General features: G+C 37.5%; 1 protein-coding gene across 3 annotated transcripts in view; it reads right to left on the bottom strand.

The window, feature by feature from the left end:
* Positions 1-15,875, bottom strand: part of kdm6a (lysine (K)-specific demethylase 6A) — a 52,248-nt gene that overhangs the window by 26,682 nt on the left and 9,691 nt on the right. For 2 of the 3 annotated variants that reach the window (XM_084121984.1, XM_084121985.1), the window contains exons 5-7: positions 14,118-14,176; positions 12,537-12,581; positions 2,526-2,646 (exon numbers count right to left, since the gene is read on the bottom strand). In XM_084121984.1, coding sequence (XP_083978110.1) covers positions 2,526-2,646; positions 12,537-12,581; positions 14,118-14,176 — 225 coding nt within the window. The remainder of the gene's footprint in view (positions 1-2,525; positions 2,647-12,536; positions 12,582-14,117; positions 14,177-15,875) is intronic. The other variant, XM_084121986.1, reaches the window with a different exon arrangement.

Genomic DNA, 15,875 nt, shown 5'->3' with positions numbered 1-15,875 from the left:
AAAGGAGAGAGATTCATAAAAGAACAATAAAATTGTTCAAAAACAAAACCAAAAAAAGCAATAAAACACAAATAAGTAAAAAGACTATGCCAGTGTATTTACAGTTTAGACTTTGAAGCTGAACAAAATCACATAACGTAGGTAAAGACTTACTGGTGACTCAGTGACCTACAAAACAGTTACAGTCTGCCAAAAACAGCCTGCAGCATTATAATCCCTGACCAGAGTAGAAGAGACTGGAAGAGCTAATTATAAGCCTGTATAAACTTTTAATATAAACTTTTTTTATGCTCATCGATAGAGCTGCCCCCTAATAGTAAACTAATTGTCAATCGACTTGAAGAGGCCTAGTCGACCAAAAATTGTACTAGTCGGTTAATCGAATAAAAAAGAAAAAACTCATGACGAAGTCACGCAGTCCGTGAGGGACAGATTGTTAACGGCGGGTTCTTGTGGTAATTACAGTATGTCGGGCAGGAAATCCAAACATTTGCCAATCATCCATCGACCATAAATATGGCTTATCATTTGATACATGTAAGTGCAACTTTACATGGCTGCTCGTTCTCACATTAACCTAGATAAATGTACGCTGTTATTAGGCACATATCCAAGTGTTTCTGCGGAGTGTGAAAGCTATGAGCAAGCTCACTGCATGCCATGTAGGTGCCGGCACGATCACTTGCACTTAACTAAAAATACTGTGTCATTTTTGGTCTTACATCAAGAGTAGCCTAATAAATCATTCAAATCTGACTAATTTTATTTGTGTGCAATCACAATAACTAAGCATTGTGCTTTTGTAAAATAAAGAAAACAATCAGGATGCGCTTTCTGCAGTCTCGGTCTCCGTGAACTTGAGCGGGTCAAAAAATACACCGAAACTCAGCGTGAACTTTCCTCACGGACATGAGAAATACATCTATCGAAAGCTTGAAATGTGCATTTTTAACCGATTCAAATGGAAAACAAATATTCTCAGATTATGCTATGAAACGTGTATATAGGTGCGTGCAGTATTCTGCGGAGATGACTAGTCAGCATCGCCAACTTCATGCAGCCGAAAATACAGAAAACACTGGTTTATCAATAAATTATTAAAATCTTCAGTATCCCTGCTGTTTTTTCACGACACATTCATAATCATTACTTTTGCCGATGTGCTGTGGCAAGCTTTATGTGTGCGCTTAAGTGCTGATTAGGCTATGTAAAGGCAATTAAAGGCTCATTATCATGATTTGGCTAAATAACATACATGTGCGATTAGTCAATTAATCCCTTAAATGAACGACTAATAGTCGACTAGAATTTTTTTTAGATGAGGGCAGCCCTACTCCGCTCAAATAACGCACAGACATGAAATTTCTAATAGACTGATCCGCTCCCTGCTACGCTCTGCTCACATGCTCTGATAATAATAGCTTTGTAGGACATCATTATTTGGATAACTGGTCAAAAAATAAATCTGTTAAATCTGATTCTGTTGCAAAGAACTGAATAAAGAATAACACATTGATATTTAATATTAATATATTTTCTGACCAATTTTAGTGTGTTACTTTTGATAAAAGTGTGGTTATTTTAATTTATTTTTCTAAATTCAGAATCATTAAAATGATTGTTGAGTTCCCAAATGCAAATGATAAGATACTCAAACACAGCACTTGCAGAATAGCATTTATTCTGAATCGAAACTGAAAACACTGCTGTTACAGTACTCTGAAACATGCAGCACATCAGACAATACATTTACATAATTACATTAGAACAGTTGCCATGTGATGAGCGCACTGAGCCATCTCACATTCTCACCACCAAGCATTGTCAAATTTCATTAAAAAAAATAAATAAATAAAAAGTTACCGGGCAACTGCGAATTAACCGTTTCAACTCATTTGATGCTTTGAACCATGGCTAACATACTTAAGGGTGTCCCGCAGATGGTTATATCCCACCATGAGTTAGTGCAGCGCTGTTAGAAGCAATCCATGCATGAAATAAATGTATTAGAAAATGTAACATTTTGCAGTTTATTTAGTAATTGTTTAAGGATTTCAAACATCGTACAGTAACCTGCACTCCCCCCCTCCTCCCCCAACCAAAAGAGATTCTCTTTCTCTGAAATACGCAGCTCTCATGGGTCATAATTTTTCAGGGTGGAAAGCTGTAATCTGTATATATGTATGTATATATGTATATATATATATATATATATATATATATATATATATATATATATATATATATATATATATATATATATATATATATATATATATATATATATATATATATATATATATATGGAAAAATCACATCTCTGCCAGAATTATAAAATGTATACATATTTAGAGACTGTAGCTTTAGCTCCAACAGTAGAGCATGGTGCTAGAGACGCCAAGATCATGGTTCGATTCCCAGGGAATGTAATCGATAAAATGTAAATAAAGTTGCTTTGGATAAAAGTGTCTGCAAAACGCATAAATATAATATAGAGAGGGATACAGAGCTGTTAATAGACATACCTTGAGGCTTGACTCATAGTTTGTGTTGACTTTAAACATCAGGCCGAGTCGTAGATGGATCTCCTTGGCTCTTGAGAAGCTGGGGTCAATGTAAAGCACCTCCTGAAATGCCTTTATTGCCCTGCGAAAGACAAAAACAACAAAAAACCTTAAGGAAGGACATCCTTAAATTTGTTCATGTATACAATGTGAATTAAAATGTGAAATGAATGCATAAAAAGCAGCAAAAAGCTAAATTAAATGGTCCATGTGCTTTAAAAAGAAAAGCTAGCAGCAGAAGCATCATTGCCATGGAAAGGCTAGTGAAACATTATTGCCGCATGGTTGACCCTGTTGTAAACCACCTCCCTCTATAACAGAGAAAATATTGTGTGTAAAATATATCAGTGTTAACTTATTTATTGAACTGTTGTATAAAACCAATATCCCATTTGCACTTGTGCTATTCGATACAAAAACAACACTCGTGTGATATTGTAGTTGCTGCTTGTGTGATATTGCTTAACTATATCATAGGCTTGCTGCGATAGTCGATGTTACACAGTGTTCAGCGGCACACCTATTACATCACTTGCCCACCGTGGCACCGCCCCCAACAATCGTTTAGATTTTTTTTATAGCAATGAAAATCATTTAGATCAGTTAGAGAACAGACACTACAATTAATATATATATATATATATATATATATATATATATATATATATATATATATATATATATATATATATATATATATATATATATATATATATACAGTGAGGAAAATAAGTATTTGAACACCCTGCTATTTTGCAGGTTCTCCCACTTAGAAATCATAGAGGGGTCTGAAATTGTCATCGTAGGTGCATGTCCACTGTGAGAGACAATCTAAAAAATAAAATAAAAATCCAGAAATCACAATGTATGATTTTTTTTTAACCATTTATTTGTATGATACAGCTGCAAATAAGTATTTGAACACCTGAGAAAATCAATGTTAAAGGTCCCGTATTATGCCCCTTTTCACAAGATGTAAAATAAGTCTCTGATGTCCCCAGAGTGTGTATGTGAAGTTTCAGCTCAAAATACCCAACAGATCATTTTTTACAGCATGTTTAAATTGTCATTTTTTGGGGCTCAGAAAAACGCGCTGTTTTAGTGTGTGCCCTTTAAATGCAAATAAGCTGCTGCTGGACGACCCAGGGGGCGGAGCTTCATGAGCTCGCGCTCAGTCTCTCAGGACAATTTCATCTCACAGAATGATGATAATATCAGAAACTCTCAGTAACGGTGTTCATTTCGAGTCGGACAATAATGCCTACAGAGTCAGAGTGCTGTATAGAGATGAAACAGGTATAGTTTAGTAGTTTAATTACGGTTATTATAACGTATTTGTCATCTGCTTGTATGTATCCATTATTTATTAATAGCCTACAAGTCTGCTGTCTGAATGATGATCAAACATATACTGATGAGTTTAATAAAGTTTATTGTACATCACACAAAAGATGAAGCGTCAGTTTTACTTCAGAAAATCACCGTAAGAGCTGAGTAAACAGTAAGTTATAAGAAGTGCGCAAGTACATAAACGAATTTTGGTAGAGTTGAGGGAGCATTCCTGTGGGCGGAGGTTAGTCAAAAAACGGTTCTAGTGACGTCATTAAAGAAGGAAGTAGAGGGATGTAGTCCAAACGGGCCGTTCGATGTAGGCGACTTCTGTTAAATAAAATATCTCGCTTGGCATTGAACTTTGAGCTTTATAATTTTACAGATATTATTTATGCTCTAACAGCAACATTACACACTAACTAAAGTTTGAAACATGGGATCACGAAGAACGGGACCTTTAATATTTGGTACAGTAGCCTTTGTTTGCAATTACAGAGGTCAAATGTTTCCTGTAGTTTTTCACCAGGTTTGCACACACTGCAGGAGGGATTTTGGCCCACTCCTCCACACAGATCTTCTCTAGATCAGTCAGGTTTCTGGGCTGTCGCTGAGAAACACGGAGTTTGAGCTCCCTCCAAAGATTCTCTATTGGGTTTAGGTCTGGAGACTGGCTAGGCCGCGCCAGAACCTTGATATGCTTCTTACAGAGCCACTCCTTGGTTATCCTGGCTGTGTGCTTCGGGTCATTGTCATGTTGGAAGACCCAGCCTCGACCCATCTTCAATGCTCTAACTGAGGGAAGGAGGTTGTTCCCCAAAATCTCGCAATACATGGCCCCGGTCATCCTTTCCTTAATACAGTGCAGTCGCCCTGTCCCATGTGCAGAAAAACACCCCCAAAGCATGATGCTACCACCCCCATGCTTCACAGTAGGGATGGTGTTCTTGGGATGGTACTCATCATTCTTCTTCCTCCAAACACGTTTAGTGGAATTATGACCAAAAAGTTATATTTTGGTCTCATCTGACCACATGACTTTCTCCCATGACTCCTCTGGATCATCCAAATGGTCATTGGCAAACTTAAGACGGGCCTTGACGTGCTGGTTTAAGCAGGGGAACCTTCCGTGCCATGCATGATTTCAAACCATGACGTCTTAGTGTATTACCAACAGTAACCTTGGAAACGGTGGTCGCAGCTCTTTTCAGGTCATTGACCAGCTCCTCCCGTGTAGTTCTGGGCTGATTTCTCACCTTTCTTAGGATCATTGAGACCCCACGAGGTGAGATCTTGCATGGAGCCCCAGTCCGAGGGAGATTGACAGTCATGTTTAGCTTCTTCCATTTTCTAATGATTGCTCCAACAGTGGACCTTTTTCACCAAGCTGCTTGGCAATTTCCCCGTAGCCCTTTCCAGCCTTGTGGAGGTGTACAATTTTGTCTCTAGTGTCTTTGGACAGCTCTTTGGTCTTGGCCATGTTAGTAGTTGGATTCTTACTGATTGTATGGGGTGGACAGGTGTCTTTATGCAGCTAACGATCTCAAACAGGTGCATCTAATTTAGGATAATAAATGGAGTGGAGGTGGATATTTTAAAGGCAGACTAACAGGTCTTTGAGGGTCAGAATTCTAGCTGATAGACAGGTTTTCAAATACTTATTTGCAGCTGTATCATACAAATAAATAGTTAAAAAATCATATATTGTGATTTCTGGATTTTTTTTTTTAGATTATGTCTCTCACAGTGGACATGCACCTACGATGACAATTTCAGACCCCTCCATGACTTCCAAGTGGGAGAACTTGCAAAATAGCAGGGTGTTCAAATACTTATTTTCCTCACTGTGTGTGTATATATATATATATATATATGCATGTATGACATTCAAATTTATAATAGCCAGAGTGCCACACACAGTGAACCATAACACATGATCTCCACCTCTGACAGATATTGCAGCACGTGGTCGGCTCACAGCAGTGGGCTTTGCTTGCTTATACAGTATCTGCTCAGGCAAACAGAGGGTGTTTTTACTGAACCACAGCCCAATGAACTCAATGGCCCCAATCCCCCCTCCTCTCTGCAGAGCACTGCAGTACGTGAGAGCCCTGCTGCAAGACAGAACGAAAGCTTTATCATTTCTTTATTCCCTCTTTATTGCTCGCACATGAGCTGCAGCTATATCAGACTATCTGGCAAGCAATCAAAAATATCACTAAATATGAAATTCAAGTGTCAATTAGATCAATTAGTATGTCTGGCTTCATAAAACGAAATACAAAAAATAAGCCAATCTGAGCCCATCTTTATCGATATAAAACTGAAGCTTTTTTTTGTGTGCTGGAGAAAGTTCTGCTAGCATTCAATTTCAGCTCAGCGGCAAGAACCCACAGAAGTCTTTGCATATGGGCAATTCGTTTTGGACAATTTACTGAGATAATCACATGAACTGTAAATACCATGTGATTAATCAATGCTGATTGAGCGATGACATGAAAGGCAGTTCATTTTAATCGCCATGCATATAAGAGGCCATTAAAAAAAAGTCAGGCACTGATAAAGTAATAGCATAAATTGCCTGCAAAACATTTAACATTGTTTTTAGAATACATAGCTATTTGTGATTGGCCTTCAATAGGGAAAGATATTAGGGGCTTAACAAGGGCTATACAGCAAAATCTTGACTCCTTGTTCAATATGTATCTGAATATTTAAGCATTTGTACTGAAATGGTTTAAAAGCAACATTGCAGCCATTGCTGCCAAATTCAAGCAAACTAAAAGCAAAACTAGTTCCATTGTTTCACATAGTCATGCACTGACATGAAAATTCTGGGCCGAAACGGAAAATTCAGGATGCCCTTGGCCAAAAACCAAAACCGATTTTATTAATACTTATTTTAAATTATATATTTTTTGTATAATTGCATTAATATTAGAGTTTAATTCTCTTAAATTTTCAGAAAAAAAAATATATATTCGTTAGCCTAATCAATTAATGAAATCAAATGTATTTAATAATCAACACTCAAATAAACAGTTAAAAAAAATATACAAAAAACAACATTTTTTTATTATTTTTTACAAAAATAAACAAAACAAAAAATTTGAACATGAGGCAGTGTTTTTATCAACTTTTTAATAATAGAATTATGTATGCAACGGATCGCAGTGGATTCATGATCCGTATGGACCAAACCCCACACTTCGGCACACATGTGATTCTCCGATTAATTGCTTGCTAAGTTGAACCATTATAGAGTGAAAGCTTACCATTTGCACAAGTTTTATCTTGCCAATTTACACATTCAGGGGATTTTGAACCATTCAAGTGCAAGAAGAGGCGATAGAGAACTCTATTCGGTACCCATGCGCTGTTATCTGTGTGCACAGCAGCGCACACACAGAGAGAGGCATGTTTTAAAGAGTATGAAAACACCTAATTGACTCTTCTTTTGCGTCTCCTTGTGCTTGAACGGACACGTACACACAAAACTATGTTAAAATACCAGTCTCAGCAAGTATTCTCGTAATCACAGTCGGTTATGTATTAAATGAATGCAAACAGTTGAGAAAGAAATCGAATGTGTATCATTATATTGGATCTTTGCGTGATTTGCAAATAAATTATATATATATATATATATATATATATATATATATATATATATATATATATATATACACACACTTGCTATGTGTACTGTGCAAGACTAACTGGGACTGGTCACAGCACTTGCATATTGTTGCCCTAGTGTTGGTTTGATTACTTCTATTGTTCTCCTCATTTGTAGGTCGCTTTGGAAAAAAGTGTCTGCTAAATGATTAAATGTAAATTTTAACCAAAGGGCAGATTCCTGCAGGGATCACCCCACAGCCCTCCTCCCATGCCCATCTGCAACACAAGCAGCATGCCAGGGGCACTGCCACTACACGCAGACACCAGTAACCCGCGTCTCCAGAGCTAAACCCCACGCTTAATATATCCCCTGTGATAAAGATAAGACAAACACAATGGATTTGAACGTAGTTTGATGCCAATAGCCGGGGCACCATGTGAGCCATCGCTAAACTAATGTTAGCTTTACATTTGGCTTCTCAGAAAAGCGCCGGTCTGATTGGAATGCTAAAAGATGAAAGGGTCTGTGCATAGCAAAGCTGTGGTGGGGTTTCCAGTTAAATTAATTAGAGACCCTGATATGCTGTCCTGTTAACCTTCCCGCTTTAATGTGATGTGCAAATTGACGGCTGTCGTCATCTTCTAAAAATACCTCAGGCTTTAATACTTGATTAAGTCGTCAAATGACTATTATGTATTGATTATGAATGAGTTGCACACATAACACTGGTTGACATTGCCAGCTTTTACATCTAACATCTGGGGGGGGGGGGGGGTTCTAGCTCACCTCTTCCTCGAGCTCCATAAACAATCCTCAGAATATCTGATTTCTCATCTGGTGCGCTCGGCTAACGACCTCTGGCTTTGCTGCTTGTATTGCACAGACAGGGACTGAATTCTCAATATAATGCTGATGACTTCCCTTAGCAACCACTCTCCCACAGCACACATTATGTGAGCCTTATCATATTTATCATAGCCGTCTTACTTCAGCTTATTCATTCATATCAGTATCGATTAAAAATCGAGGAATCGTTGTCGTCAACCAAGCCCTGGAGTCCACACAGCTGACACGTTTAACTGTTGTAGTTTATCCACATTGTGTGGCGCTAACTGTTTCGGTCAATTTCAATCCTACATAACCATTTCGGCCCCAAAACCTAAAATTGCTGTTTTGGCCAACGAAATTTCAGTGCATTCCTAGTTTCACAGAAATAATTTTTATTTTTATTTGCATTTGTATGCAGGATAACTGATCTGCTAAAAGGAACAGATGCAAAAACGAATGACTTATAAGTCAATAGTTCTAGCAGTCCAAAACTCATGCCACAACCAACCCAGCATATAACCAGCAAGCTAATCAAACCACAGTTATCATCCCCATTCCAAAATACCAAAAATAGAAAACTGAAAGGCAAACAAGAATACTTTAACAACAAACAAAATCCAAAGAACAGATCATCTTCTTATAGTATGGACATATCTGCCTGACTTCACGTCTCTCAACCTTACTGGACTTGAAGACCCCTGAATTACTGCAAGCAAGTTTATTTACTGAGCCTGTATAAGAAAGGAAAATCCCCAATGCTGACTGAGTGGGAAAGAATGAGAGAGAGAGAGAAAATGTAAAGCAGGTCATCTAAGTTTCCTGCTCAGGAATCAAAAGGCAGGGGAAGATTACCTTATCACCAGCTACTAGCATGCAAGAAGTGGTGACTGGGTCAAGTGCTCTACAGTCACTGCACACTGAAATGAATGATTTAAGTAACAGACAATATAACCTACAGGACAAAAATGTGACAAAGCAGTTCAGACCTTAAATGAGTAATTGATTCAGGGATCTGAAAGGTACATTGGGTCAAAAGAAACAACTAAACGGAATGTTCCAGATTCGTTCTACCAACAGCGTTTGTGGCATGCTGTAGATCGGCATTAAAAAAAATGGGGAAAGACAGCACTAGAAAAAGTTTAAAAAGTGCAATCCCAAAACTTATATGGAAATGATAATGTACTGAAACGTGTCGATGTGCGATCAGTGCATCGAGAGCGCACATACACAATATAGCGGACTCACATGTGCTTCCTGTACGATCCCTGTACGTCGCCGCAAACATTTTTACCTTTATTGCAATCCTCATTCATCAAAACTTTACTAGCGAGACGCTGGTTTGCTTTATCCAAGAGAGAAATGTAGTTTGCGTATCATCTGGCCTTACAGCGGTGTGATGTTTTGACGGCCCGTTCAGTCTGTATTTCACACAGTGCAATGTTCTTCGCGTTCTTCAGAAACAAACTCACAGAATTTCACAGAGCTTGTGTTTTAAAAGTGAAACAGTGGAATGAATAATTCACTAAAACGCAACGCAAGTCTCTATTCTCTCTACCATCTCTGATGCAATCAGCCTAGTTTTCTTTACATTAGTTCTGTTTTGGACTGATTGTTTGAATGAATTTGCTTATTGGATCATTGGACTTTCCTGGAGTTTAGCGGCTTAAAATCTCAAACAGAGAAGCAAAATCAGGTTAAAGGGTTAGAATAGAGATTTCCGCCTACTAGGGTTACAGGTGCTTGAGCCATTGTAGATGCTCAGTGTGAAAAACTCCAGGCTTCTAAGATAATGTAACTGCATGACGTAAATTAAGTTAACGATGCTATTTCAATTGCAATTTTGAATTAATCACATACTTTATAGCTACAATATGTAATTTTTCTCACCGCAAGTGGTCGCTAACCTCTTACAATAACAAAGGCGATAAGCAGTGATGAGCGGAATCATGGAACTTGTCGTCATGCCGATGGATCTAATAATGTTTATGGATTAGGGATGGAACGATTACCGGTTGCACGATAAACCACGATAAAATGTCATCACGGTTAGTATTATCATTTAAAATGTTTAATTATCACGAAAACCGTGTTTGATTATCGCGATTTTGAAAACTCGTGGTAAATCCTGTCCAGGCAGCATCATTCTGCCGCAGCATGCAACATTGTTTGTTTTTTGTACGAGAACACATGGCGGAAGGCAGTGACAGTGCTCCGTATTGTACGTCCTATTCTCTGTTATTGTTAAGCCCCAATAAAGATATAAAAAAATATTGTAAAGCACCATAAAGTTTTCGTGCACTATATTCCAAGACTTCTGAAGACATTTGATAGCTTAATATGAGGTACAAAATGAATATTTAAGTCGTTAAAGTTAAGGTCCTCAGTCATTCTCCATTCAGCATTTAAACAGCAGGTCGCGTTTGGTTACGTCAGTAACTCACTCCAAGATCAATGTTCCCATTATTATACTTTATTTGTAGAAAAAGGTCTATTGTTTTTCATAAAAGTACTTTATCTTGCTGGAGTTTATTTCTGTTTTCTAAATCATGAGTCTTTCTCCCGGGTGTCTGTTAGATCACACTGTCGAGTAGAGAGCACTATGAATTGTTCTTCACGTGCACAGTAACTGAAATTTACTACTGTCAAAAGGCTAAATAAACTGTTGCAAAGATATGATAAGCATCAATATCTCTTCCCCTTGTTTTTTTTACTTTTCAATGCGAAGCGCTGCACAAACTGCACGGGATGCGTATAAGCCGCTCTGGCGCTCTATATTGAAGCCTTTCATATCGATTAAGATTATTAATGGTCTTTCGTGTTCTGCCCTATCGATCAAATGTTGTTGCCTCATGAAAAAGGCATTTTATATATGTAAATACATGTATTTGTTTTTCATCAATGTATTTTATAACAATACAAAGAGCAATGTGGAACATTTTACCTTTTATTTGTTCCAAAATAAATGTTTTTTTTCCTCCACTATAATAAAATTTGCTGCTAAATTATCCACTAACCTCATTTGTAATAGCATTTTAAATAAAACGAGAGCGCGTCCACAGTGATGGAAGAGATGTGCGCTGTTATAATGCATTGCTATTGACGACGGTCATATAATTGAATGTGTATGCTTAAAAAAAAGTGCATAGAGCTGCTAATTTTATTTGTTGTTTGTTGATTTCCAAACATAAAACTTGTTGAAATGTTTTCAGTGTACGTATCAGTTCTTTTTGAACATTTTCATCTCATTTTTACAAACCGTAATATTGATAACTACCCGCAAGTGCTGAATTACTACTCGCACAGGTTAGGTTATTTGACGAATTAAACTTGTGAGGTAACGCAGTGCAGTTTCACTTGGTCTACTACACTATCATACTAAACTGCACTTGAGTGAGTTGAAAGTTATAATGTTATTCTATGTGTTAGTTTGTTGCCTATATGAGACTAACAGTACGCTAGATCAACATTAGAATGACATACTGATCATATTCTAACATTTCATCATGTTGAGCTATATAACATTGATTCGTTTTATGTACATTTGCTCATCGGTCTAATAAAGTACATGCAAGAGCAGCGTCTCTTGTCAAGTCCAAGTTTGCCGCGGAGCTCTCGCCATCTCAAAAACGCCACGCTGAAATTGATCCTCTACTTTTATCCCAAAGTCTGCTTGCCATGGTCCATAATGTTTGAAGGAAACTACAACAGCGTGAGCGTGCTAGACGTAACGCAGTTGTCCACGTCTGTCGCCATGGTTACTAGAACCACTGGAAACCAGGGATAACGCAGATATTACGTCATTGACAGGCGACAAGTTTATTTAAAATTATGAATTTCTCTGAATTTACAAATTCCTGGAAACATTTAGGATAATGTAAGTACACAATTGAAAGAAATATATAGGCTAACACTGTGCAAGTGGTATTTTGATACAAAATTCTTACAATTTGTACCTTTAATGTGTTAATGTTGACACCCCTAATATTAACATAAAAATCATACATACTTCACCTTTAAAGATGCAGATGCTTTATTTCTATCATCTATCAACACATTCCTTTTTTATCCAATATACACATCAATGTACTTCCACATATGCCAAGTTAATGCAATTCCTGCTGCTGAAGCAAGCTGAACAATTCTACAGAGCATGTCTGAGGCATACCCTTACAAAACCAACATGGTATGCCTACCTTCTCTGTCCAGAATGGGCATCTGAGGGGGTGCGCTGCACTGCCCTAAGACAAGAAAAGAGGGGACCTCCAGTAGTAAATATCACAACATACCATCTGTACATACATTTGCCAAATCAATACCAATATCCTATATAATTTCATAGATGGTACAATAATATATATATTAAATTGACCATAAAAAGCTATTGGGGAGGGAAAAAAACTTGACTGATTCATGAATGAGGGAATGTGATGCTTTTCCCATTTTCTTTTAAGACCCAGACCTCCATTGAGTGATGGCACAAGATCACAGCTGAACACAATAATGGTCTTTGGCAGATTTCAAATGTAACCTAAAATTCACCAGACTAAAGACAGTTTAATCATATACGTACAAATCCTCAATATTTGAAAGAAAAAAAAACCTGGCATAGACTAGTAAAGTATAGACAACTGCATGGAACAAAAAAACATGAGGCAGAGGCAGGCATTAAACTCGTTCAAGAAAATCTGCATCCCCCACCACCCCAAAAATACCTATATCTCAAATGTTATAGTAACATGTACAGATATTGTCCATGTCTAATACATACTGCATGTTTTAAAAACAATCCTGAGCCTGTTTTATGACTTGGTTATAAAATACTAGTTAAGTATCCATTGCAGTTTTTCAGCACCTTGTGCCAAGAGTGTTGCAATTTTAAGCTACAAATGAAAGCAGCGAGGACAGAGAAGGTCATAAACCATAAAGGAATCAAGTCCATAATATCTTTGTTTATTCATATACAATATCAAACAACAACAGAAATTTTAACGAATTACACTAAATGTTTAGTTGCAACAAAAGTAGCTGTCTATTTGTCAACACTGTTGCCACTTCTCCAGCAATGTATGCACAGAAGTAAACAAATGTGGTCTTCTGCTTGCACTTTGCTGCTGAAGCCCACACCGCCAACTAGAGTTTTGGCTGTGTACTTGCAGAACAACACAGACACACCAACGCAAAGCTATGAACGCAAACCACCATGTTGCAGGCTTGACTTATTATCATAATGACCGAGAGAGAGTCTGTGGATCATGTCCATATTGGAAGCCATTCCAAAAAAAAAAAACAGCGGCACCCCAATCAACCCCCCCCCCCCACACACACACACAAATGGAGAGCTCCTTTACTTTGAACCACAACAAAGTGCATGGAGACCATATATTTAAATGGCAACATTTTGTGGTTTAATCACATATCAATTTATTTAAATAACCCTACAAACCAAAGAAGAGATAATGCCTTAAGAACAACACTTGTTATTCATCGACAGAACAAAAATTCACACATTCTGCAGTCTTTAACAACATAAAGATAAAAGACTAAAAGTAAAAAAACAAAAAAACAAAACAGGACGAGCAAGGGTAGGATAAAATACAGATTTTGAAATCAGTCTGTATGCTGAGAAAGCATCAGCATCACGCTTCAGGTCATGAAAAATGCTATCAGGGATGATATCTGAACATTCTGTTACAGATGAAAAAAGAAAAAAGAAACCACATGGAATGCATAAGAAAACAAATGCATCACAAAATACATTGTAATTGTGTACTTACCACTGAAAAGCATTGTAATGGAAGTAAACCAAACCAAGGCCATATAAAAAGGCAGCATTCTGGGGGGGAAAAAAGCTGAGAGTTAGAAACTTAACTATTGAAAACAAACTATTCATTAATTCATCATAGTTGAATTAATCTGTGAGATGACTTTCTGATAAAGGATGACACTTTAAGCACGAGTACCCTCACAGCAGGGGATAGAAACGGCTGCGGCTAATGAGCAAGAGTTCAACTAAATAGGTAAGTCTTCGTCTCCCGCAACCACAAAAGGTTATATTCACATAACTGAATGAAAGTGCAAAACAATATGGATCAGTGAAACATTATCGTGTCTTAACCTGTTATCTGTGCTTGCAGAGGCAATGTGTGACTCAAACTGAAAGCCACTGCGGCTTGTCTTTCCCACAAATAAACTTTCACTAGATGACGAAACTAGATGGCAAGCTTACGAAAAACTAATTTAAAGTCCCCCTGTATTCAATCATTTTATCACTTAAAAGTCATCTTTGATCACCAAAATGACATATTTAAAAGTTTTCCTGTGAAAAAAAAAAAAATGTATTCATGCTTTAAAATAGCTTGAATGTAATTCTACACCCTTGCTTCATTTAGTATATGCGATTCCATGAATATGCCAATTAGATCGCCTCCACTCCCTCACACCAGCTCAGAGATCCACTTGGTCAACTTTACTGTAGTAAATGCTGCACAATGGCAAGTAGAAATACTGGTTTAATTCAGCTATATATTTTTTACGTGTTTTGCGTTTTATGTATTGCTCTGTACTACGTCGGACACATAACGGTAATTAATATGATTAGCCTTTAGCTTGACTACATTATCAAACAGCTAGTGTTGCTAATGTTACACAAACCATGTTCCCGTTCACCATCTCAGAGTCAGACAGCTGTTCAATCATCATGTATGCAATCAAACAACAGATGCTTTTTTTTAAAGTGACTTTGCATTCAAGGTATATGCTTTATCAGTTCATGAATTCCCTGGGGGTCAACCAGTTGCTGACCCCATGCTCTACTGTTTAAGCTACAGGAAATTTTACAAAAATACAAAATAAACTGCATAATAATGTGTAATGAATGTAAAGGTGGAGCTGGCATTTCACATGAGAAGTTAGAAAAGCGCATTTAATTTATTATTTTCGTTTACTTTAATAATTTTAAGTTAATTTACAAGTTGTGTAATCCAACTCTGACTCATTTCCTAGTGCGGTCAGAGCCACTATGAGGTGAGACAAAGAGTAAGAGACTGAAACTGATCCACCAGATTCACTCTCGTGCATTTAGCGCAGCTTCAGTTCTGATTACTGATGTTAGATATCATATAAAATTTTCCCCATGCAAGATTGATGGAGCTCAACTTCAAATGACAAGACTTAAGTGCAAACCAGGTTTTGTATTTTAGATGAATGCAAAAACTAACTAGTCCCACTCTGTTGAAATCCAATCAGGAAGGGAACAATGACCTGGGGTTTTAATGACTGGCATTAAAGCACACGCTACTTGGTTGCATTCTAAAAAGCCAGCAGTGTGAAGTCAGGACAAGCGCGGAAAGAGAGTGCCAGACAAGAACTGACTGCAGAGCGCATGGTGCATCGCTCTGACAGGCTGACAGTACTGCACATGACTGCTCCTACACCTGCACAAATCATACACAGCTGTCTGACTGCTGAGACAGCACCCTTAACCCCTTCAGCGCAGGTACAAATTTAGAACCGGCCCTGACTCTAAAAGCAAA

Source organism: Abramis brama (genome assembly GCF_963993115.1).
Source record: "Abramis brama genome assembly, chromosome: 8".
NCBI lineage: Eukaryota > Metazoa > Chordata > Actinopteri > Cypriniformes > Leuciscidae > Abramis > Abramis brama.
Note: the sequence above shows the minus strand (reverse complement) of the source record. Positions and strands in the feature narration are given on the sequence as shown.